The sequence below is a fragment of the Crotalus tigris genome, unplaced genomic scaffold (assembly GCF_016545835.1).
Source record: "Crotalus tigris isolate CLP2741 ecotype Arizona unplaced genomic scaffold, ASM1654583v1 scf7180000017576.4783729, whole genome shotgun sequence".
Lineage (NCBI taxonomy): Eukaryota > Metazoa > Chordata > Lepidosauria > Squamata > Viperidae > Crotalus > Crotalus tigris.
The window spans coordinates 993,044-1,020,024 of record NW_024096487.1 but is presented as its reverse complement, the minus strand read 5'-3'; the positions used below and the strand labels follow the sequence as shown (position 1 = coordinate 1,020,024).

General features: G+C 39.0%; 1 protein-coding gene across 1 annotated transcript in view; it reads left to right on the top strand.

The window, feature by feature from the left end:
* The window catches only part of CUNH11orf49 (chromosome unknown C11orf49 homolog), a 142,838-nt gene that overhangs the window by 23,722 nt on the left and 92,135 nt on the right, over nt 1–26,981 (top strand). Inside the window, exon 2 of the mRNA XM_039358115.1 lies at nt 3,408–3,510. Within this exon, the coding sequence (XP_039214049.1) occupies nt 3,408–3,510 (103 nt within the window). The remainder of the gene's footprint in view (nt 1–3,407; nt 3,511–26,981) is intronic.

The window sequence follows — 26,981 nt, the reverse complement described above, 5'->3', positions numbered from 1 at the left end:
CGCTTGCGTGCTCCGGCCTTAATTTGAGAGCAGAAACGAAGCCTTCAACTGAATGGGGAGGCTTTGCGGAGCCAGGCCACTTGCACCTGCATCCAAACCACCACTTCCGGCAGCAGTAGCCACCTGAGCAACTATGATCCCCCTGCCCCAGCCAGGCACCCGCCCCGCCCGACCTACTTGTTGCCTGACCGGCCGGCTGGCACAAATCTTGGCTGCTCTTCTTGTTGTTCTCCCCACTCAAGCGAGGCAGTGGCTTGAGTTTCTCGGCTCTGTCCAAAACGAAGAAAGAGATTCAGCAACAGGATTGCTCTCAAGAAGACACGCATGCGCAGCTCGGTCACGTGAGTCGGCCTTATTGAGAGCAATTCTGCTGCTATGCCTCCACTTTTTTCTACTTGGACAGAGCTGAGAAACTCAAGCTGCTGCCGCTGCTTGAGTAGGAAGGACAAAAAGGTCAGGATTTGTGCCAGCCAGCCTGCCAGGCAACAAGTAGGTGGGCAGAGTGGCTGGGGAGAGGGGATCATGGCCGCTCAGCTGGCTCTCTCTGCTGACAGCAGCTTGGAATTTACTGTGTTTTGAAGCACTCCATAGGTGCTGAAACACTTTTTATCCGAACAGAATCCTGACAAGCTCCATATGCCTGGAATGGTGTGCTTGAGAAACAGAATCTTCTGTTCTGTTTCTAAGCGTGCATTGGCAGCCACGCAGAGCTTGCAGTCGTCCATCAGGTCACCGTTCGGATAAAAAGTGTTTCAGCGCCTATGATGCATTTGAAAGCAAAGCGAACATCCTATATTCACTCAAACTCTTTTTACCCGGACAGTGACCTGACAGAGTCTGGAAGCTCCGTGTGGCTGCCAGTGGGGTGCTTGAGAAAGGAGTGTTTTGCTCCGTTTTTAAGCATGCATTTGCATGTAGATGGAGCTTCCAATCTCCCCAAGGTCTCCATCCTGGTGAAAATTGTTCCGGCAGTGGTGGAAAGGAGTTGGGGATGGGAGCAGGAGATAGGCACCACAAACGCTGCGAGAGTTCAGGATCCCATTCTCTGCAAAAGAGGATGGGAGCCTGTACTTGTGCTATATTACAGATACCCAGGAACTGCCATCAATTCTCCCTCAAACACAGAAACCAAGGTAAGTGAATCTGATGCGGCAGGAAGGGAGGGGAAGCATGAAGTATCTTAGTGGGTCATGAGGCCTTGAGGGCCTGTTCCATCACTAGGCCCCACCATGGCCTTCCCCACATTGAGATACCTCATGTTCACTTAACAAGCCTTGCTCGTGTTAACGAGCAGGGAGTGATCTTGTTCAAGGTACAAGATTCACTCCCATGAATTCTCAAGTTATGAATGGAACAGGCAGGCTCCATTACATTTGTAACTCAAGAACTACCTGTATTAGTACTATAGAAAAGAAGAAATATAGTAGTATTTTCCTTTTGCTATTTTCTTTTGAAAGTTTATCCTCAACTGCATTTAATTACATTTAAAGTAATGTAAAATGGAGGGTTATTCCTTTGCTTCTGGAATGCATTTTCTAATAACTTGAAATAGTAAGGTTGTTGCTTTTTCATGATAACGTTTATGGAGTATAGTCCTATATGTTGCTATTCTACTTCATTACAAGGAAACATTGGTGCAAATAGTTTGTAGAATTTGGGTACATTCAGATGAAACTTATTATTCTGTCTCTTTATAGAACTCTGGAGTGGTATATCCAGAAATTACACAATTTCTCATTAGTAACCTGCCTTTCTTTTATTTCATCTATCCAATGAGACAAAACAACAAAAAAGAAAATCACCAAGAAAATAAAAGCAGCTGCATAGTGGTTTTTTGATGAATAATCCTAGTAACTGTCATATGCTTCTGACTTTTCTGGGGTGACTGAGCCAGCTAGATTTTGTTGCGATTAAATAGAATTACTTGTAAAGTTTGAATGTCATTCCCTAAAGAGATGACATTTCCAAAAGTAGAAAGTGAAATTCTGTGTGACACTTGGTACAATTCAGTATCCAATGTAAATCTAGGTAGCTTACCTATATATTATTTAAATACATATAATGACAACCAAGATTTAAAAAAATCTACTGAAAATCAAACGATCACTTCATGATCTTGAACTAACAATCTGACTACATGCCTATTGTTTGACTATGTCTTGATACTGTTCAAAATAAAATAAATAAAATAAAAACTTACCTACCTGTAGAGTATTTTGGAGGGGAATTTAACTGTGTATGGCTAAGGTAATGTTAGCAGAAAGCTGTGTGGGGAAAGTCTCCAATCAGCATCAAAGTGGCTAAATGGCAGATTTTTCATGCCAATATTACTCTGCTTGTGGGGTCATTTTTTTCTCTTAAAGCAGCAAGATTGTTAAAGCATTTTATCAAGTTATGAAACTTATAAATGAATGGTGTCATTTGTCCAGTTGCAACGACCCTTATCCCAGCACACTTGAAAATGTACAGCTTTGTTTACAAACTATTTGATTCTAATGTGTCAACTTCTTTGCATGTTACTTTGATGTATGTTAAAATCCATTGGAAAAAAACATGTTTTGGAGGTATTTTAGGAGGATGTGTCTGCTATCATGAAAAAATTTGTACTAAAAACTCTGTGTCTAGTTCTTTCAAAGAAGCTGGTGAAGCTTAACAAAATTCATTTAGTCTATTTAAAACGGGTGCACAACTTATGTTGGCTCAAAAATTGCCATAGGCTTTGTGTGACATATTGAGGGCCACACTATTAAAATGGCAAGTTTAGAATGTAAGTGGGTCCAATTTTGATTGTGAAATAATAAGTTTGATGTTCTGTAAGAATTGACATCATTCTCTGGAAGGTTCTAATAGGCTACGTTTATGCACAGCTGTACAGTAATATATTAAGGATGGGCTTAGCCCAATACATAATTATATCTAAAATTTTATTATTATACTATGCTGCTTTCATTTGTTTTTCCCGTAGTAGCTGACAGATACAAAATACAAAATGTTATTGAATTATGATGTATTTTTTACTACCATTATATAACACACAAACATGTACCCCTAACCTAAGAATTGTTTTAATGACGTGGAGAAAATGTGATCAAATCTCAGGATCTCAGATATCTCACACATAGGATGTACACTTTTCAGGACACATTTCAGGACATAATAACCCATCTGTCATGGGTTACCTGAATTCATGCCTGAATTAACGATACGTTAAACCAAAACGAAAAAAAACTGTCTTAAGCCTTAAGGCATACAGAAATGTGTGAACAAGGTCACTATATATGCTTTTCAATTCTAGGATGTAAGAAGCATAACAAAAGGTTTAAGTCTTTAAATTTGCAACTGTTCTAATTGGATTAACACATGTGATAAGACATTTACAGGATAACAAATTCTACTCTTAATTTCAGCCCAAAGGCACGTCATTACTTATATGGAAGATGCAGTGAGTCAGCTGCTAGAAAGCAAGGAAGATATTGGTCAATATGGCATTGCCAGATTCTTCACTGAATAGTAAGTATATTGCAATCTACCAGTTTCCTTGTTTATGGAAAGTGGGGAGATTGATCTGATTCTCCCTCTGATTTTATACTAACGTACTCATATACTATGTGCTACAACATTAAATTTCCATGGTAAAATACATAGTACAAAATAATGCAAAGATGAAAAAAAAATTAACCAACTTAAGTTAAAGTGGAGAAATGTATGTATAAATAAACATTATGAAAAATTCCAATGTTGTTATCCATCCAATTAAAAAAAGTTGTTCAGAATGTTTTTATTATTATTTATACAATGCTTACAAATTTGAGGTAAATCTAATTTTTAGGGAGACTTTTTCATAATAAGGAAATGTTCTCTTAGGGGATTAAAAGCAATTTCTCCCAAGATTTTTGTACTGGACAGCTTTATTCTAGCTTAAGAGGATGGTCTTTAATGATGGTCCTATATGAACCCTGATTTCATATAGTAGCATATTTAGTTTCAAAAAAGCTTAGCCTAAAGAAACCAACCAATTTTTAATTCCCTAGTACAGTGGTGGCGAACCTATGGCACATGTGCCAGAGGCGGCACTCAGAGACCTCTCTGTGGGCACGCACGCTGTGCCCTGGAGATGGCAACCGTCCCTCTTCAACCAGCTGCCCGCTAACTCAGCAAGGTCCCATGTGGCCAGATGCATCCCAGCACTGCTGGTTTCCCTCCCCCCGTCCCATCCCTCCTGGCCTTGCATGCTCTCCTTTTCCCGCGCACGACCCACTGCATCGCCTCCTCAGCTGTCGGCCAGTCCTCCAGCTCAGAGGCGGCTTCTCTGAACTGCTGGCGGTGGGCTGCGGAGCCCCAGAGTGTGCTGGTTGACGGGCTGGCAGGCTATGGCTGCTGACAGACACTGTCGGGCTCCGTACACTCGCTGGCCTCTTCGTGCGGGGGCCAGTGGTGTCAGGCAGCAGCTGCCCCATCCCCTGCCTCACCTTGCCCTGCGACAATGGCACCCCCGCCCTGCCTCGCCTCACCCCACAGGACACCACCCCACCTGCCAGAGACCCTCTGGATCTCCCCCAACCCTGCCCGGCCCTCACAGGTGTCCCTCCCCATGAGCAACATCGAGGTGACCACACCCACCTTGGTCACACCGACCCAGTCTGCCAGGACCACCACAGCCACGCCCACCCAATGGGTCACCCAGCGATAAATAAGTGGGTTTTGGATTACAGTTTGGGCACTCGGTCTCTAAAAGGTTCACCATCACTTCCCTAGTATGAGTCTTGCCCAGTCATGTCACTTGTTAATATCTACTACAACTGGATATACATTTCAGAGAAATTAAGCACAAAACAGCTAGATGGTGTAACCAGACATTAACTAGATTCAGTTCAGTAGAAGATATATCGAACATTATTTTATAATAATACATTAGCCAGTCCAAATTTCTGGATGTGGGAAAGACATTATATTACTGAATTTGATGACTGATTGCATTTTAATAATAATAATAATAATAACAACAACAACAACAATAATGATGATGATGATTCACACAGACAAGCACCTGCAACATAACACCCCAGACTTAACAACTGTCGATAAGAAAGACAAAAAAAGTCTGGATAGTGGACGTGGCAGTGCCTGGAGACAGCAGAATAGAAGAGAAAGAACTGGAGAAGATAACAAAATACAAAGACCTACAAATAGAAATAGAAAGTCTGTGGCAAAAGCAAGCAAGGGTAGTACCAATAGTGATAGGATCCTTGGGTGCAATCCCAAAACAACTGGAGCACCACTTGAACACCTTTGGCATTGACAAATTCGCTATTAGTCAATTGCAAAAGGCGGCCTTATTAGGAACTGCTTCCATCCTGCAAGGATATCTATAATACCATCAAACATCCACATCTGCCTATCCCAGGTCCTGGGTAAGGACTTGATAGGTAGACAAAATGCCAAATCCAGTCTGAACATCTGGCTGACTGTGCGATGATCCATAATAATGATGATGATGATAATAAAGTTGGAAGGGACCTTGGAGGTCATCTAGTCCAACCCCCTGCTCAGGCAGGAAATCCTATACCATTTTGGACAAATGGCTGTCCAGTTTCTTCTTAAAAACTTCCAGTGTTGGAGCATTCACCGCTTCTGGAGGCAGGTTGTTCCACTGGTTAATTGTTCTGTCAGGAAGTTTCTCCTTAGTTCTAGGTTGCTTCTCTCTTTTATTAGTTTCCACCCATTGCTTCTTGTCCTGCCTTCAGGCGCTTTGGAAAATAGTTTGACTCTGTCTTCTTTGTTGCAGCCCCTGAGATATTGGAACACAGCTATCATGCCCCCCCTCGTCCTTCTCTTCGTTAAACTAGACATACCCAATTCCAGCAACCATTCCTTATATGTTTTAGCCTCCAGTCCCCTAATGATCTTTGTTGCTCTTCTCTGTACTCTTTCTAGAGTCTCAACATCTTTTTTACATCATGGTGACCAAAACTGGATGCAATATTTCAAGTGTGGCCTTACCAAGGCATTGTAAAGTAGTATTAATACTTCACGTGATCTTGATTCTCTCCCTCTGTTAATGCAGCCCAGCACTGTGTTGGCTTTTTTGGCAGCTGCAGCACACTGCTGGCTCATATTTAAATGACTGTCCACTAGGACTCCGAGATCCCTCTCACAGTTACTACTATTGAGCAAGGTACCCCCTATACTATACCTGTACATTTGGTTTTTCTTGCCTAAATGTAGAATCTTACTTTTTTCACCATTGAATTTCATTTTGTTAGATAGCGCCCAGTATTCAAGTCTGTCCAGATCCTCCTGTATCCTAAGCCTGTCTTCTAGAGTGTTGACTATTCCTGCCAGCTTGGTGTCATCTGCACATTTGATGAGTTCCCCATCTATCCCTTCGTCCAAATCGTTGATGAAGATGTTGAAGAGCACTGGGCCCAGAACAGAGCCCTGGGGCACCCCACTACACACTTCCCTCCATGTAGATGCAGTTCCATTGAGGACCACACGCTGAGTATGGCTGGTCAGCCAGCTACGGATCCATCTGGTGGTGATGCTGATATTTGGTGGTGATGCTGATATATCATGGTCTGATATTTCTCTGATCTTCACCAATTTCCCATATGAACAATTTCCCTGTTTTTGAGAACTTCTATATGTATAGAATATTGATCTTTACGATATCTTCTCTTCCTCCTTTTTCTAAAATAGCTGATTGATTGATTATGTGCCATTAAATTGGTGTCCACTCTTAGCAGGCTCGGATTTTCTCCATGAAGAATAGCTCACAGAAATATAAAATCTATTTTAACATAGGAAATATGTTAAGAGGCAGAAGGTGAGTAAGCTAACACTAGTTTTATTAGAGTAGCTACAGCCACAAAACCTTTCAAGTCTGAATGTGCTTCCCCTCATCCGTCTTCACGTGAATTAGGAGGGCACCTGTCTTAAAGTTTTTCCTGAATCCCTATCTTCACTTAAGCCATGTTTTTCTGTTTCATGGCTTGGTAATGGGTCTTCCCTCTTTCTTTCATTTGAATTATTTTTATTATACAGAATAAAAACATAAAAAAGGAAATAAAGGAAAATAAAAATGGTGAGAAAAGAAGAAAGAAAAAAGAGAGAAAAAAAGAGAAAAAAATATGTCTTCCAATCTTTACAGCAGTTGTAATGCTTTTAAGCTTTATCATCACTCTCTCTAAGGTTACATCATAACTCCTTTTCCCCCTAAGCCACATTTTCCAATCATCCAATTCATAAATCACAAGTACATTTTTTTCTGTTTTCAGCAAAAAGTCCATAATGGGTTTCCAGTCATTGAAAAACATAGTTATTTTCTTTTCTCTAATTAAATAGGTCAATTTTGCCCTCTTTGTAAATTGGCTTTGTCACCTATCGTTCTTCCATTTTAGGTATTTCAGAGTCTTTCCATCTTTATGTCGTTACTGTGTAATAAAAATAAGTGTCTGTAAGTCTTTTTTAGTTGTTTGTCCATTAGATCCAACAAGAAAAGCAGATCTTCCCTCTCTCTATCAAGACCATCATTTATACCAGGCCTGTACCACATGGTACGTGGGTTTCATACAGCATGCCAACTAGTCTTATGTGGCTCGCCAATGTTTTTTAAAAAGTAAGTCGCTGCCGCCACTGTGCCAAAAGTTATGTTGCCAAGTACCTCCGAGCCTCACTGCCATCCACCAGCTCCAGCTAGTTGCGGAACAGCTGAATGGCACTTCAGGTATTTCATTACAGCCCACAAGTATTTTTAATATGTCACTGTGGCCTTTTCCCCTCGACAAATTGTGCAAATCCATTCTATATTCTACATCAGCGGTTCTCAACCTGTGGGTCGGGACCCCATTTGGGGTCGAACGACCATTTCACGGGGGTCGCCAAACAACGCAGTCCGCCATTTTTTCCCCCTTTTCCTTAGCTGTGCTACTCCCTTTTATTCTATTGGCTTTTGAAAGCCAATAGAAGAGACTCTCTTGAATAGAGTCTAAGTCTATTGGCTTTCAAAAGCCAATAGGAATTGTCCAGGCTGTCTCTGCCCTGCTGAGCCTGCCAAAAGTCCCATTCTGCAAATGGTGCTGCAAGTTGTCTGCAGCGAAGGCGAGCTGTCTGGAAGCTTCCACCCCTCTCTGCTGAGCAACTACTAAAAATGTAAGTAAAAGAGGGCCAGGGATGGGAGGTGGGAGGCCGATGGGCGCAGGGAGGGTTGCTGGCGCACGTGGGGCCCGGCGGGTGCCTTACCTCCCTTGGGCTGGGCCAGCTGGTGGCCCGGCCGATGGCCTGCGCCGTCTCTGCTGCTTGCCACCTACGCCTCGGCCGGCGCAGGGGGCGGCACCACGCATGTGCGGCGCTCCTGGGCAGGGAAAGTCCTCAACTTATGACCAGTTGGGTAGTCTTTGACTTATGACCGGTTGGGTAGCCCTCGACTTACGACCGGTTGGGGGTCGTGGCATTAAAAAGGTTGAGAACCACTGTTCTACATATACCTGATATACATACAGTCACTTTCTGAAGATATTCTGCTTTAATTTTGAAAAAAAAAAAAAACCCAAATAGTCCTGATGAAATAAAACCTGTTATCTGAAAAGGCTAGCTAGCATTTTTGTCTTCATGAAGATAAGATGCAGTGAAAAACACGGTGAATACAAATAAGAACACTTAAACCAGGCCAATTTCTGCTTACTCTTAGAAGTGGAATAATGGGGAAGTGAGGGGATGAAGTATTTCTCTTTTAAGTCAGGGGGTATGGGAGAGAGATCACAGTTTCTGAGAAGGATAAAGTGGAAAATGCCATGCTGCGTATGTGGCATAGGTTGTTGTTGTATGGTGAACATTTCTAGAATTCCTAACATTCCTTGTGGTTCCTAGCAAAATATTCTGCCTAAGGAAAGACAAGAAGTAGGGTGATTTCCAAATGATTTTTGTAGAGCTCGAAAAAAGAAACAGAAACCTACACTATTCCTGTATCTTGATCTATATAGATTAGAATGCAATTTGGACAATCTTAAGCAGCTTCTCTCCTTCCATTTTTCTTCTCTTCCAACTGTAGTCTACCTAGGTTACTTTGAATAAAGAAAGAAAGAAAGCCAAGGAATCGTAGAACTTTGTTCAGTTGGAGCCAGAACGCTTCTATCATTTATTTATTTACTCTTTGTACATCTCCCATTCCGAGAAGCTCTGTTGACCAACCTCGACATCAATGAGAAAAAAGAGAGAAAAAAGCCAATGTAGAATATGAATAAAAACAACATCAAAATAATAAACATGAAAAGTACAAAATAATGTACCCACCAGATTCCAGACTTCATTCACAACAAGCACTTCTCCTGTGCCAGATGGAACAACCAGGTCTTAAGTACTATCCTGAAATCCAAAAGGAAATAAGTATACCAGATCTCTCAGAGGAGGGAATTTGTTATTCTGTATTTCTGTTTTATAGAGGTAGGGATAAAAATGCCCAGAACTTCATTCGGAGTCAAAGATAGCATTTCTTTAAAATGGTTAGGTCCAAAACTACTCAAAACTACTCTACCTTGCAGGAATTTAGTTAAAGTCTATCTCTCCCCCATGGATGCTGAAAGTCTTCAGCTACTTCTGTGATGTTGCCTCTTTGGCCCAAGTCCAAGATGTATAGTTGGGTGAAATCAGCATACTGATGATACCAAATGCTATGCTGATGGATGATCTCTAAAAGTTTCATATAAACATTAAAAATAAGTGGAGAGAGTTAAAAACTCTGAGGTATTCCAGAAAGTAGAGGTTCCAGCCAACCTGTCCTCTTCCTCTTATCTTATTGACTGGAGCCTCTCCCTCAAGTAGGAGAAAATCAGCTGTCCAAGAGTGCTCCCTACTCCAGTTCCAAGGAAGTGGTTCAAAAGGATGTTGTGGTCTGAAAGTAGCTGAGAAGTCAAGGAGGTGTACTGCAGCCTGCTAGCCTGCCAAGGATCCAAATAAACCTCTTCTAGGTTTCTCTGAAAATTTTAGATCATCATTTTTCTCTATAATCTTCCCTAAGAAGGAGACAGGTCTAAAATTATTAAAATAATCAAATTTAGCAAATGCTTCTTGAGCTAAAAATACACCGCAGCCTTTTGAATATCCCCTCTCCAAAAAACTTTGATTACTGCTTAAATCTAGCCTGTCACTCACAGGGGGCATTAACTAACCATGATGACTAGGATCTAAATGAAAGGTGGCAGAGATAATACAACAATGAATCTTAGCCATTTTTTCAGGATTCACAGAATTACAGATTATTTCAAATCTGAAACCCTAGCACTGTCCAGCTAGAATCCAGCTGTGTTTGGATCTAAGTGATTTTATTTGCCAAATATTGTGAAAATTATTCACAGTAACCCTTCAGATGTTGTCGAGTATTGTCTTTGTCTAAAAGGGAAATGATTTTATTTTTATTTTATTATTTTTAAAATGACAGGGAAACGAAAATGAAGTGGGAGAATGAATGATTTTGTAGGAGACTTTTGAGAATTTTATGATTCCATGAAAGTCCACGGAATCTGCCATGAAAACAAACAAACTAATTAATCTGGTGTTCTTACCTGAGACACAAATTACTGTGTTCAAATTATTATACTTTGTCACTTCTCTTTTGAGAAGTTTGCAATTCTGGGAAAGGGGGCAAAAGGGAAAAAAGAGGATGTCCAGCAGCAAAGTGAATATAATGGTGATAAGAACATCACTAAAGGATAAAGTTGAGGACAGATCTTCATGAAAAAAAAATATATCTGTGTGGTTGCTAACCAGCTTGATGTCACCTAATCATCAAAAGTGAACAAGTCATCTTACAAAAAGCTGCTGGGCAGCATCCAGGATGACAATGACAAAATGTCATTGAAAATGTCAATGACAAAATGTCTCCTTTTTGCCCCCTGAATCACCACTATGTGAGTTCAAATTTGAACTCTTATCTGACAGGTAAGATATGAGGTGGGACTTTCTCTAGCCATGTCCTAGGCTTTCCCCCTTTCTGCATTTCCTTAAATTCCTCATGAAACTGAGCAGCTGCAGTAGATCTGTGAATGGGGAGTGGCCACTCTGATGTAATTGGCTTAATCCCCTTAGTTGCCCCCTTATTCCTGTGGCCTATTACGATTTTGACTAAACTGCCCGCAGATCTTCAGGAAACTCCCCAAGTGCCTTCTGAAAACCACTGGATCCAGGAGATATCTGAGGAAAACTAATCTGAGGCTATTTTCCACTGAGAACAAAAAGAGAATGGTCTGTCCATGACAAGGAACTAAGCTTGGTTTTCCCCACCTTTCAGATCGTATTGCAAAAACAGTTAACGTGTAACTCTGATCTGTGTTTGGCTCTATAAACTATAAATTAAGGTGGTCAATGGCTGTCATGGCAGCCATGAAATCCTATGCTGCTCCAGACCCCTCAACCTGGGAAGGCACATTGAAGTCTCCCAACCACACTAGTTTGGGAGGGAATACTTCCGCTAGCAATTACATTGAGAAGCCTTGGCTGAGCAACAGGTAGAATGGTACACCATCATCCAGCCCAACTATATTTTCTTCCCCAACTGCAGAAATAAGGTCTCACATCCAGTTATCTATAGAGTAGTGCATCTTGGTGCCAGTAGAGTCTCATAGACGACAATAATTATAACTTTCCATATATGCACTGGCACTGACAAAGCTCATATAGGCAGATCTTTGAGAGACAAACTACCCATCCCCTCCCCTACTCCTAGATTTTAATAATGAAAGCCAGGTCTCTCTTTAATCCATAATTAAATCATAGGTGGAGATTGTTTGTTTTTTTTTTTTACCAGCAGACCTAATATTCAATAACTGGATCCAAACCTTCAGGGCTTTAAGGAATCGGTACCCTGGCTTTTGGAATGAGGAACAAAAGGACCAGTCAGAAATATCAATCCCCATTTTCCTGACTGCAGCCCATTCACTGCCTTTCACATGCCTCCTACTGCCACCATCACCATGATTTTATTCTCCCCAGTTGTGCCATCACTATGACCAGAATAACTCTCCGGTATCTTGTGCCAAATCACAGTAAGCTCAGGTAGCTTTTCAGCTTTTGATGCTCTCTGCCGCTTACTTTACTTACTTAGTCTTATTCTTACAAGAGATGGGAGATTGTAAACATACTAGGATGCTGGTGCCCAATGCTGACTCTCACCCAAGATATAGTTCTTCAGGCCTCTAGCCAAATTTCATTCCTCTTAATGCTATAAGTGAGGAACAAACAATCTTGTCATCCCAAATTGAACTGTCATCCATCCCTCCTATTTTAAACAGTCCATGCAACAAGGAGTCAGGCTGTTCCCAAACAACATCCAGAACAACTTTGATGGACAGAGAAACTAAAGCACAGCCTTACTGGAGAATCAGTGTTCCAAGGCATGTCCTATGCTGGCACAAACCTTCAAAGGTCCCGCTTTCACTACTGGCCAACTGTGATGCACAGTGAAGCAAAACATTAGCGAAACAAACAGCGAAGCAAACAAAATTACTGTGGCAAGATTATAGTTGTTTGGGTCTCCAATGCTGTCCTGCTCCCTCCTAGGCCTCTTAATTTATCATGGACATCTTCTAGTCAGGAAATGGCTTCTTTTCTGGTAAGGTAGCTTAAACCTGTAAGAAACAATTCTGTAGCTCTGTGCTCCCAGGATCTTACATATTGGCCTGAGATCCCATTCAATTACAGGTATTTTCTTTAGTAGATGGCTTCTTTTCCTTCTTCCTTTTTACTGTTGTTTTGCTTCTGTTCTTCTACACCTCACAGCTAAGTGTGCTAGGAGGATAAAAATATCCTGAGAGGAGTCAAGGCACAGCTTACTATGATGACGAAAAAGTGAATAAGTACATTGCCAGGTGTAAAGAGACAGTCAGATTAGACTGTCAGCTAAAACATCTTCAATATGAGAATAGAAAAAGTATTAATATTTTTGAAAAAGTATTGATAAAAGTGCTCTCTTTTATTGTGCTCGCTCTTCCCCTTCCTAAATCTTTTGCCAGATTTCTGTTCTTACTGAAGAATAAATGAGCCCCCTCCCCTCCAAACTCCTTCACTATAATAGTTTGGTCAAACAAACCTGTGATTGTTCCTATGGCTGTGAGCCTGTCATAGAACATGAGCAAATGATTGCCAATGTGCTCAGCTTTTATAGAAGACTTTCTGAAAAAGGGATCTTATTACTCTGACACTTATGATGAGAGAATATTAAATTCCAGGAAGGGGTTTTTTGGGGGTTTTTTTGGTTTTTTTTTTAGACAGAATGCTCCCAAGAGTTTCTGAAAAGTTTATGCCAAGAGAGGAGGTATGCTGAGGTGGTACTCCAATCATTTTTTTCTTTTGGAAATTGTTGCAGGATATGTCAATATTTCATTAGGTTTTGTTGAGGAAGTTATAAAACAAAACAAGGAGAAGAAAATATCTGAGGCATGATTTTTTTAAAAAACAAACACTAAAATGATGTTTTCTTGTTTTGAACGTTTCTCTGCAAATGGATCTTTTGTTACATTAAAATTAAGGTGGTCAAGAATCCCTTTTCAAGGTTGTTTTCAACCTTCCAAGAAGAAAGACCAAGGTGGACAAGTGGAATATGTTAATGTAAGATAGCGATTCTGTCATGCGTTCACACGTGTCCAATTTTCTGTAACGTTATGGCAACTTGGCAGAAGATGGTGTTTTTGCTGGATTTGAACATTCTTCTTCTGGATGACTACAGCATACTGTTGTACGGCAATTACTAGCAAAGAATAGATGTGACAATAGGGTTTTGCTACTTAATTGGCAAAACCCAATATCAGTGCTGAAAACTATTAATATTGCTATGAGGAATAGGTTCACATACTGAATATTAAAAAAAAATCTTATGTCTGCATCTTGTAAACAAAAATAGTTCCTTAATACATCTAAATTTCTCAATAATTTCTATGTAATGTAACATCCACAATGAAGTTAGTAGAATAGATTGCCCAGTATAAGGCATCTCCTTCTTAAGAAGAAATGTGAATTTTTTAGATATGTATTTATTTTGAGATACTTTAATTTCCTATGCAGAAAGTTTACTTGAAGTTGGGGGGGGGAGGGAGACTAACCAGTAATTGTGCCTGCAGCATTATCTTTTTGTCTAGGAATCAAAAAATAAGACTTTGGGTTATGAAGCCTGTTTTTTGTCATTATTAAATCCATTCAATAGGCTTTGGAAATTTTGGTTCAGATTTTCATGACCTAGTGAATGTATAGTTTCAACTTAATATTTGTATTATGGCTTCCACATTCAGGCCATGTATTTCTATCTCTTTCTTTTAATTTCTTATATTTGAAGTTCATTTCTTTTTTAGAATAGTAGAATCATAGAATTAGAAGGAGCCTAATCCTTCTAATTTAATCCTTTTAATCCTACACCCAAGTCCTCATACTGTCTTGGACAAATTGCTGTCCAATCGTTTCTTGAAAACCTCCAGTAATGGAGCACGCACATTTGTGGAAAGCAAGGTCTTCTACTGCTTAATAGCTCTCACTGTCAGGAAATACCTCCTGATTACCAGGTTAGACCTCTGATGAACTTCTACCAATTACTTCTAATATACCACAGGTGCTATGGAGAATAAATTAATGCCTTTTCCTATGGCAGTCCTTCAAATACTGAAAACTGCTATCAAATCTCGCCTCAGTCTTGTCTTTATTAGGCTAAACATATCTAACTCCTCTAGCCCTTCTTCATAGGATTTAGACTCCAGACTGCTTATTATCTTTGTTGCTCTTCTCTGCACTCTTTCTAGGACCTCAGTATATTTTTTTGTATTATGATGAATGTAATGGACTCAAAATTCCAAATGCAGCCTCACCAGTGTAGTGTAGAGTGATATTATCACTTTTCTTGATCTTGATGCTATCCCAGGACCATATTCCCTTTTTTGGCAGCTACAGCACACTGCTGACTCATAAGTAAGCAGTAGTCCACCAGGATACTAGATCCCTCTCATAGGCTCTACTTTGGAGCCAGATACTGTCTATCTTAAATCTGTCTTCTGAAGTGTTAGCAATTCCCCCCAGTTTGTGTCATCCACAAATTTGATGAGTGCCTCTTCAGGCTCCTCATCTAGAATACTTACGGAGAAGTTGAAGAGCATTTGGTCAAGACAGAGCTCCACTGCTTACTTCCCTTCACATAGAGGTAGTTCCATTAAGGACCACATTCTGAGTGACTGCCCTTAATAGAACTACTACAATGATTTCAACATTGCCTTTACTGAAATTAAAGATGACAGCATTATCTCCAACACTAGCTGACTACAACAAATGTAGCGATAAGCGCAAGGATGTTGCAATCCTCAACCTGGCTGTGAGCTGATATACTTTCAACTGGTGTCTTCTGGGATTCTTTGTGGCTGATTACTGACAAGTCTTCCACATTGCTAAAATTCCCTACTGTTAGAAATATTGAAAAGGAGGAGACCCTGGCAGGTTGTTTTATCCCTGTAATCTAGAGAATGAAATAACATTCTGAGATTTATACTCAAGAGATTGTTATTGCATTGATCTACAATACAGAATGTAGAAGGTCTTTCAGTATATTCAAAACTTGCACACTTTGGGGATTGAATTAGAGAAGCCAGAGACAGATTTACTTGATCTGCCAACTGGTTAGTGTTTTGTTTTTTTGAAGGATTTGCTTTTTGTTGTTTTGCTGAGCAATTTGAAATCCAGCTTTAGAAATATATTGGAATTAGCTTGGATATTACATCAAGTGAGATTTATGGCCACTGATTTAGCAGTTTAAATATGTTATTCTGATAGAATATCAATGTCTTCAGCATCTGCAAGTCAATGCTTGCAAATCAATGGTAAAATATACCTACTGAATGTTTAGCTGCTTTCTTAGTAATTGGTAGCCAGTAACAGTGAACTGTAATTATATTCTATTCCTTTCACTCCTTGGGCTTTCCTTTCTGCTGATGAAGTGTGACAAAGATTCCACTTCAGCATAGAATAAAGGTCTGCATGTTGACATTTTCTCAACAGCATGCTCTCGGGAGCCACTTATTTTTGCTCAGTGAGCCAAAGCTGGTTTTCTATGCCTTGAGAATGAATAGGGGGGGAAAAAGCATATAAGGAAGAATAGTTAAATATTCAGCAAGATGTATTACTTGTATATGTAGTCTGTTTATAATTTTCCTTACTCAATGCATGTAAGTTTCCTTACAACTTACAAAGTAAATGACATTTATGGACATGAAACTTTAATTTTCTTATGAGGAATTAACTTGCTGCTTCCCCAGATTTTTCTAAGGAAGATTCCATCAGGCTGCAGCAAAAGACTGAAAAATGGCAGATTCAGTTGTTAACTCACCTTGAACTGTTTTCATTTTAGCTATTTATTCTTTCCAGCTACAAATTAGTTTCTCAGTCTGCTTTTTTCATCCTTGTCCAATTCAGTTTCTTTTGAGTTCTTTTACATCGTATGGCTATGAGAAGAAGCTGTTTTGGAATTTTAACTATTGAATTATGTAATCAGTTCTTGGAGACTTTTCAGCCGAAGAGTAGGGTTAAGTGCTTTAAATAAGAGTTTCTGATTAAGAACTTTATGAAGATAAATTCAAATCAGCAATTTTAGTTGGAAAAAATATGAAACAGGAAATAGGTTTTAGGCAATTTTGCATGACTTTTATTGTTAGCAACTTGAGTGGAAGAAATGTTGTAAAACTCTTTCCCAAAAGAGCTAGATGATAATCATTGATGAATGAAAAACAATTGTGGATATAATAACAATAAGACAGACATGATATTTACAGTATCATTTTATCTGCTCAAACTCTAGATTTGTGGGGAATCTGCTTGGAATTTTAGCAGCTTTTAGAGAATTTAAAATTTTGTTAGCTTTGACAGAGTTGTGTTGTTGTTTTTTAATATATTAACCCTGAATACTTCTTTTAAAAATAAGTAAGATAGATACTTATGGAAAGAATTTAACATTTCATCTTGGAATTTCTCTATCCAGAAATTATTCTAGTTGCATATGGTATGGAACACTTTAGCTATGTAGGCTGTGTTGTATATAACACGAATAAATGAATGTTTTTTGGTTCTTGCAATATATTCCCCCCTCTCCCTAACTATGTTTCTATTTTTCTGAAGCAGGCAAAATTTAAATCAGTACTGTATTATTTTTAGAACTCTCTATGATTTTATGGCATTGATGGTCTAATTGTACCTGTTTATATTAGTGTTTGTATTTTGTATTTATTTTGTGTATATTTGCTGAATTCTAATTGTTGATTGTCATAACATATAATTGTCACTAGTGACTCTAACCAGATTAAAATGCAATTGGGTAATATTTAAGAAAATAAAATACAGGTGCAACAAAACACAGATCTTGCTACATTTTAAAATTAAATAATTTGACGTTGCTGAACAAGTGATGATTACTTGCACACACTTATACCTCTCATGCTCCTTCTTACACTTGGCAGTAGCCAACCCAAGCACTGTCATGCTTGTAGTGCGCCTCCCTGCCACTTGCTCACTCTCCCCCACCTGACAGAAGCCCCCCCCCCAGTTCTATATCAGGCTTGTGCCGTATCTTCCCCACCACTTGCACATCTGGCAGCAGCTATTTTGCCTGCCTGCCTGCCAGCCAGCCAGCCTGCTTGAAAGCCACTTGTGACTTGCAACTCCCTACCGGCTTTAATTGTTGGAAGTTGGCAGGAAGTTCAAGAATGTGTTCACTTCACAGGTATTGCCATTGCTCATGTGATCATATGATATTGCACTTTATAATATATTGTATTCTAAGTCAACATGCGGTCCATACGGACCCTTAGTTATGGTTTAGTGACTCCCCGATTCTATTTCAGTTTGATACCATTGTCCTATAGATCTGTTTATGCCTCCCAAATCATTAGAATATTTTAAAAGTGCATATATAATGTATACATATAATGTAGGTTTAAGCTTTACATTCCTAAGATTTTTGAAGAATACACATAAACTTGTTAAGATGTGCAAAAAACTTACAAGCTTTCCCCTATGGTTGTCAAGAGTTATTGTGTACAAAGGCTTTTCTGTTGCAGCATCGGTAGTCCTTGATTTACGACTGGTCGTTTAGCGATTATTTGAAGTTTTGGTCAGTTTGCGTATATACTGGATAAAATTTTAAGACATCTTCAGGGTCATGTTACTTTTCAGTTGTTTTTGGAAGGCTCTATTCTCTAATATTATCGCAGCATTCATCAAATTATAGTGATTTTTTAAAAATTTCTCTTTAAGTTCCAAACATTTTCCAAAGTGTAGCATATGCATGCCATGATAAATGAAGAAGAACATGGGGTCACAATGCAACAATGAGTGAAAATTTATAAATGTTGTTTTAAAAACAATTGCTGTTTTCTAATACTGGTCAATTTTCTGTACAAAAGTAAGTGGTAGCTTACTGAAAACTCATTCCAACCGTATACCTTTCCTTAGGGAGAAATAAATAAATGTGATAACCATCACCATGGAATGCAGAACGCACATGGGTTTTGCCTAAAGAATTCATAATTACTGATGTTCCTATTTACTCTTCCATATACCTATTTTTCCCACAAGGATTTTGCATTGCACTGTAACATAGTTATTGCGCCTTTCTCTGTAGAAGAAAAATGTTGTAGCAGAATCTACCCTTGGGGAGATCTATACATCTGTATTGCATTACAACATAATGATAGTGGATCATAACAGATTGCAGCTGATCATATCAAATGAAACAATCCTACATTTTTCTTTGGGTCACTTATTGGAAAGAAAATCAAGACATTTTACTATGTCCCTGTTAATAGTTTTTTCCCCCCCCCAACCTTTGAGAGAAATTCAGACAAGCAATTGCTCTCACAAGCCAAGTCTGTGAGTTAATGCTATCTTCATTCTCTAGTAGGGTGTGGGTAGGGGTGGAGGAAGAGAGGAAATTGAGGCATGAAGCTGCAGAGGCTCAGTTTACCTTTGGAGTGAATAATGGGGGGGGGGGGTTGTTCTCAGTTGTTAGTTGGCCACAATGACATTAAAAAGCAAGTTGATACTCTTGGGAATGTAATGTAATTTAATTTGGGCTGTGTTCATAAGATTATCTTCCACAGTTTTCTTAAAGTTTCAGTTGTGAGAGTAATGTGGATGCTGAATGTCTATGTTAGTTATACAGCACTGCAGTGATAAGATATTTATGGAACACCATGCAACACTCAAACACTAATTCTTAACTTTGCTGTGAACTACTTTTTCTTTTCCTTGAGCTATCTCCAAGCATTTCTCCATGGCTACTTAGCCCTTTATGTGATAGGACTGCAGCCTTCCAGCATACTGAATTTCCCAACTCATAACTCTAAAATGCTTTATTTCAGAGTAGAAAGAGTGCGCTATATGTAGCCTATTATATCCATATCAGTTTGCTTATCCTTTTCAAACAGCCATTGTTTTTTAATAGGGCTTTGCCTGGCAGGGGTAGTTCTTAAATCCTGCCATGTAAGAATGGCCAGCTTGAGTTACAGCTGGCTGTACTATGCTGTTCTGATCAAAGGATTCCTGCTTTTTAAAACTTTCTTTTCCCTTTGTTTCTTTTCCCTTTTGTTTTCATATATAGTGGTCCATAATTCAACACAGCAAAATTGTGCAACCTTTGATTTGAAAGATCAAGGTATTAAGTAACTGGCCTAGTTTCCTGTTGTTTCTTTGACCTACTAGAAAGACGGTAAGAAAAAACTAAAAGAAATTTGTGAGCAATGGTCTGCACCAGTCTCCTTCTGTCTAGTGCTTTCCAGATATGTTAGATTAGAGCTCCCAAGATATCTAGCTAACACAGTAAATGGAAAATATTATAATATTTTTGTTTGAATTTTGAAAAATGATTTGTCTGCTGAAACTTAAAATACCGGTAGTATTTTTTATCAAACTAGAAAGATATGAAAAACATTAGTAGTGAGACCCATGTTGACTACTGTTGGTAAACCCCATGTCTTCATCGTGACTCATTAGACTTAGAATAGTGAGACACAGCATGCGGTACTTCAGTTGTTGCTGAATTATAATTCCCAGTGACCCTATAAAACATGGCCAGAGGTGAGAAATTGTGCAAAGCTACTTATCCATTCACAGTACTATCAACTAAAAGGAGGAATGAGATCAAATATCCTTACACTGAGGTCCACAAATGTGAATGGTGTCCACTTTGGTAAGCATGTCTTTTAACCTGTTGACTGCATCCAATATTATGTTGTACTTTAGAAGCATTAGCACTTAAGTGTTTGCAAATAAGTTTTTGCTCTTTTCTTAAGCTTCCCAAGACCATTGAAGTTGCTGGAAGCTTAATAAGACACTGGGAATTAGATTCCATTTCTTTCCCAAAATGTGAGCAGGCAGACCTGGTAGCAACAATGGGTTCCTAAAGCTACCAAATATGAGGGCATACTATCCTGACAATATGAGGCTGTGTACCAGAGTTGAACACTAAATAGTATGGGCATAACACTGATAAAACACCAGATAAAACTGTACAAACTTGGCAGTGAGCCCAGGGGCTTCCTGCTGTGTATATAAGTGAACAAAAAGAAGACCATATAGAAGAAGCAATTGTTATTTACCTGAGGGCGTGTTTTTTTTTAGGATACAGTTAGAGTCAGCAAGATATGTGTGGACAATTTGATGATTAGATTAGAAACAATGCTTGCTTATGTTTTGCTTTTTTCTCCTCCTCTGATATTGAGTGGCATGAAACTCTCTTGTAAGTAAGTATTTGTATGTCTTTTTCTCAATATTTTCATTAAAAATGTTAGAACCATCTCAGATAGATTTCCCCCAATTTACCGGAGAAAAAGAAGTGGAGGAGAGGTACAGTAGAATGATACTTGCAGGATTCCATTGTGGAGAAAATAAGAGGAGGAAGGTATATTAGATATATTCACTGCCTTGAGTTATTTGCAAAAATAACAAACAAATAAATACAAATTCTGTTATAGACAATCTCAATGGTCTGGTATAACTGATAGGCTGATACCTATCAAATAATGCTTTCCTTGAACACAGTGATTATTAATTAGTATTAAGATCACTACAGCTAGTCCTTGACTTAGAACTATTTATTTAGCGACCATTTGAAGTTATGACATTGAAAGCAGTGACTTACAACTGGTCCTTGCCCTCACAATCATCACAGCATCCTCACGGTTACATGGTCAAAATTTGGGCGCTTGGCAACTGGCGAGAATTTACAATGGTTGCAGTGTAAAAAAGAAGGTGTATTCCTGGTTATCCATGTCAGGAAATAAGTACAGTAATACAGTATAGGAAGAGACGTGTTTTATAAAGAAAAACCATTCAAATCACACACCTTTAATCAGATTAAATATCCTGCAATGCCTCCCAATGAGACCCAGACATGGTACCTAATCACAGAATGAGTCTATTTGAAAGCACTTTCTGCCCTTTTCTGGAACAGAAGGTTCTCTTATTTCAATAAAGGAAAATATTTATAGCTCAGGGTTGAAATGAGGGTTGAAATTAGGGATCCTTGGTGCTCTCTAAACGTGCTTGGTCTTTTTTGCAGACTTTTCATTACCCAAACTAGTTTTTTTTTTATTTGCACGTATTTAATAATAATAATAGTAGTAGTAAAGTTGGAACGGACCTTGGAGGTCATCTAGTTGAACCCCCTGCTCAGGCAGGAAACGCTATACCATTTCGGACAAATGGCTGTCCAGTCTCTTCTTAAAAACTTCCAGTGTTGGAGCATTTACTGCTTCTGGAGGCAGGCTGTTCCACTGATTAATTGTTCTCACTGTCAGGAAGTTTCTCCTTAGTTCTAGGTTGCTTCTCTCCTTGATTAGTTTCCACCCGTTGCTTCTTGTCCTGCCTTCAGGTGCTTTGGAAAATAGCTTGATTCCCTCTTCTTTATGGCAGCCCCTGAGATATTGGAACACTGCTATCATATCCCCCCTTGTCCTTCTCTTCGTTAAACTAGACATACCCAATTCTAGCAACCGTTCCTTATATGTTTTAGCCTCCAGTCCCCTAATCATCTTTGTTGCTCTTCTCTGTACTCTTTCTAGAGTCTCAACATCTTTTTTACATCGTGGTGACCAAAACTGGATGCAGTATTCCAAGTGTGGCCTTACCAAGGCATTGAAGAGTGGTATTAATACTTCACGTGATCTTGATTCTATCCCTCTGTTAATGCAGCCTAGCACTGTGTTGGCCTTTTTGGCAGCTGCAGCATACTGCTGGCTGAGATTTAGGTGATTGTCTACTAGGACTCCGATATTTTCAAAACCTTTTTTTTCGGGAGCCATAGTTGATCCAATATTGTGTGGTTGGTTTCTAATAAAAAATTAGCATGACATCCCATAATTTTTTCCCTTTGTTGAAAAAGCCCAAAGATTTTCTAAGGGGTACTTAAATATTTTTTTATATTATTGGCACATTGCCTAAATATAATTATACTGGAGACAATGCTCAATTGAGTCTGTGCTCAGAGCAGTAGCACCTGAGTTCTAATAGTCCCAGCACATCCCTATTGGAAAAATTGGGCTTTATAATTGCTGAATCCTGCTCCATCTACTCTTTTTTTTTTTTCATGTGAACATGCCTGTCTTGCTAACATAGAGTATGCTGCAAGGCACGTCTTTCCCATTCCTGGCAAGAAGATTCCTGTCTGGTTTGGCTTCTGTGGAGCATGTAAAGGCAAGGTTTCTAAGTACAAACATTTTTTGCTGATGCCCGCAGTCCTCTAAACCACTTTTAAAATTTCTGAAGTTACCCTGGATTCGGTCTCCTGTCCCCCTCCCCTTAACAGAGTTTCCCACTTCTTTAATGTGAAAGGTGACTATTGCTATTAAAGAGACCACCCATAAGCCCAACAAAACCTTTAAGCGAAACACTAGTGCTTTAGTATGTTAGGGTACTAATGAGGACTTTAGTTTTGTTAGTGCAAATAGACTAGTCAGGAATTGTGTCCATGGTAACTCCAATTGATATGTTAATTTGCCTATTCCTCCTCAATGGTTTGAAGAGACCCAGTCTTTAATAATATTTGATGTAATGGCTGTCATTCTTTATCTTTAAGGGCACATACCCGTAGGCAATTATGCATAATACCCATTAAGAAAAATGGAAAGTAGCTGAATATGACACACTGAACCACATAGTAACCAATCTCATTTCTGCCTAGTATTGTGCAAATCTATTTCATGTGGTTAGTTTGTGATTCAGCATGTCATATAAAGATAGAACGTTGCATTAATTGGACAAAGCATGGTTTAGTTCATGTATTTATTTAAATATTTTAATTAATTTATTTTGTGTCCTGCTTTTGTTTTTTCTACAAATAACTCAAGGCATAGAACATATCCAACATATATCTTCCTCCTCCTCCTCCTCCTGTTTTCCTCACAACAGCAGCACTGCAAGGTGGGTTGGGCTGAGAGACTGACAGGCCCAAAGCTGGCTTTCAGGCTAGACATGACTTGAACTTACTTTCTTACCTGGTGACTTAACCATTAAAGCAAACTGACTGTATAGAACTCACCATTTGTGATAGTTAATAGGCTTTAGGAGTGTTTTAGATGTTAAAAAAACATCTAAAACATCTGTTTCTGTAGAAAATAACATATAGCTTTATTATGCTTTCTTTATTCAAAATGCTTTTTACCTGAAAATTTTAAAATATTTTAAGAGTTTTTTTGTGGGGAGATGTCTTTGAACCAGTGTTGACTCCTAGTGACTGCTTGGACAGGTCACTGCAATTTTCTTGCCAAAACTTCAGAAGTGGTTTGCCATTGTCTCCTTCCTAAGATTGAAATGACTGGCCCAAAGTCACCCCGCTGATTTTGTGCCAGTTTCTAGTCTGGTGCCTTTAACCAAATTGACTCCATATTAAGTTTGATAAGATGATCACTAATCTAATTATATTAAATGTAAAGGAAAACTGTGCTACAGTACAGGATATATGAATTCAGATTGTCCTAAATTGGTGTCCTTCAGATATGCAGAGCTTCAAACTTCACGCTCTCTAGGAATTATGAGTAGGGATGTCTACCACACCTAGCTACAGAAAGATTTCATTAGATCTCCTACTGAGGTTCTTCACATTGTTTCTTGATTTCTTCCCATAGACCCTTCCTAATATGAAGTAGCCAAATGTTCAGGTTCACACATATCCTGGTACTGTGTTCTTTTAGTTCTCCAGTTTGTCAGTCAGGTAGAGAAAAGGCTGAACAGATGATTCCATGAAATCATTTTTTTTTTGCAGATTTTTCTTATAGGATAAAAAAATATGAACTTTAATAATAAATAATTGGGGTGGGGTTGGCCAGATTTTTATATAATATTACTGTTTAGTATCACCATCTCTTTTGTATAAATACACTGAAGCTATTTAGAAATCGGTGTCCTGTACTGTTTATCAGAATGTATACTAGTAACAGACCTTCATAAACTATAACTGTTTATTTATTTTATTTATTTATTTTATTTTTAAAATTTATAAGCCGCCCCACTCCCGAAGGACTCTGGGTGGCTAACAATAAAAAACACATAAAACATAACAAAACAAACAGTACAAAGACAATCATCCAGGGGTCAGGTTTTATAAACCCCAGGCCTGCCGGAAAAGCCAGGTCTTAAGTAGCTTATGGAAGACCAACAGGGTGGGAACGGTCCTAATCTCCGGGGGGAGCTGGTTCCAAAGCGTGGGCGCCATCACAGAGAAGGTCCTCCTCCGCGGCCCCGCCAAATGGCACTGCTTGGCCGACGGGGCCTGAAGGAGGCCCAGCCTGTGGGATCTAACCGGACGTAGGGAACTATGAGGTAATAGGCGGTCTCGCAAATAGCCTGGCCCTGAGCCATATAGGGCTTTAAAGGTAATGACCAACACCTTGAATTGGACCCGGAGACCAATAGGCAACCAGTGCAACTCACAGAGGATAGGTGTAAAGTGGGTGTATCGAGGAGCATCCACTATCACTCGCGCGGCTGCATTTTGGCTGCATTCTAATGGTTTATTCAGAAAACCATTTACTAGCCACTAATTTAAAATCAGTGTATTAAAAAAATATAAGTTTTTATTGATCTCTGGGCACTAGTAATTTATGCAATTCCGTCACTGTGCTTAAAGAACATAAATCATGTATCGTAGATATTTGGGGAAAAAGCATATATATAAACAGGAAGCAACTATTTTCAGGAAAGAGTTTAAATTAGAACTCTATTCTGACATCTAATTTGATTTTTTGAAAAATATACAAAGAGAATTTACATATAGCCGGCATTCTGTCAAGATAGCCTGTAGTTATGTCTGAATTTGTACAAACCAAGAAAACTCTTCACCATTTCATTTACCAAGATTAAAAGTACTGTTTTGTGGGAAGAAGTGTTGACATAGAGGTAAACAGCAAAGAATGGGCTCAATTTCCCACAACTTTGTCTTTAAAATAATCCTCCCAGCTTTATACATGATTGGAACCAAGTAGGGAGAAGTTTATCTAAACAAGCCTGTCCTGGTTAATTGAAAATGAAAATGAAAACCTCTGATCTCTTCTTGCAACCACACCAAAGCAGTAGGGAGTGGAAAAGACTCACACCCAAAACTCATTCACATCAGCATGAATCATAATTTAGTGTTACTTTCATGCTAATGTAATATGTTGTATAAAATACACTGGATATTAAAAGTTTACACATTAAAATGCCAGGTTTTTAATATGTAAATAAAGCAGACCAAGATAAATCACTTCAGATTTTTTTTTTCCACCTTCTGTGTGGCAACGCACATCTTTGCCCCAGTCCTTGGCCTTCAGGTGGGTTTTATAAAACTTTAGCTTTAGCCCTTCGCCTCTGTGTGCAAAAAAAAAAAAAAAAGTTCAATGAATTAATCAATTTCAACTTCTTGCAGGGAAGAAAAAGATCTCACAAAGTTGGAATTGATTGATTGAACTTTTTTGTCCCACCCAGTCTGCCGTTACCACCGCAGCCACGCCCACCCAATGGGCCACGCTCACCCAATTGGCCACATCCACCCAATGGGCCATGCCCACCCGGCACCCGACGATACTTAAGTGGCTTTTGGGTTACAGTTTGGGCACTCGGTCTCTAAAAGGTTCGTCATCACTGATATAACATGTAAGCTTTTCAATTTTTTTCAATTGAAAAAAACCAACTGAAATATTTTAGGGGGGGAAATAATAAAAAAGCATACAATAATCTGATTGTATAAATGTTCACACCCTCTTATAAATGGGGGTGTGACTGTGTTCAGAATTAACCAATCACATTCAAACTGATGATAAATAATGGTCAGTACACGCCTGCTATCAATTAAAGTGATTCTGATCAAGCCCATAGAAAGTTCAGCCAATATTTCTCTGGTATCTCTGATTTGGTCTTAAGAGCAATGTTTCCACAATATGCAGAGTTTGGGATAGCTTCCTTGCTGCACATTCTTTTCTCAGCAGCTCCACTAGCCTGAAGATGCTATGATGTTTTTAACAAGAAGTTTTGGCTATCACATAGGTCTTTCAGAATGGTAGGAGTTTGAAATAACAGTAAGAATTTGGAACTATTACAAACATTTCTAAACCTTTGTGTTATATGTCAGCGCAGCATAACTCTCATTTTACTGTTCAAATTTCTAATATTCCAAGCTGGTTGAACAAGCAGGCTAATGCTTTATTGTGAAGACAGAATGTTATATCTTATAGCCCTCCTCAGACTTCTACTCTGGGCAGTGTTGGCCACCTGGCCCAAATTGTGAACCTTTTTGAACTGATGGAATTTATGCTCAGCTGTAGTAATACACCTGAGTAAAAGTTGACAGAAAATCTTCCATCTTTCCCTGGAAATAAGGAGTACTATGCTGCAGAGATCAATTATAGAGCCATTCTTCCTTCTAGGAAAACGTACTGCAGCTCTGTCACAACAGCCAGCCAATTGGCCATTATGAGTATTTCAAACTATCTGTTTTC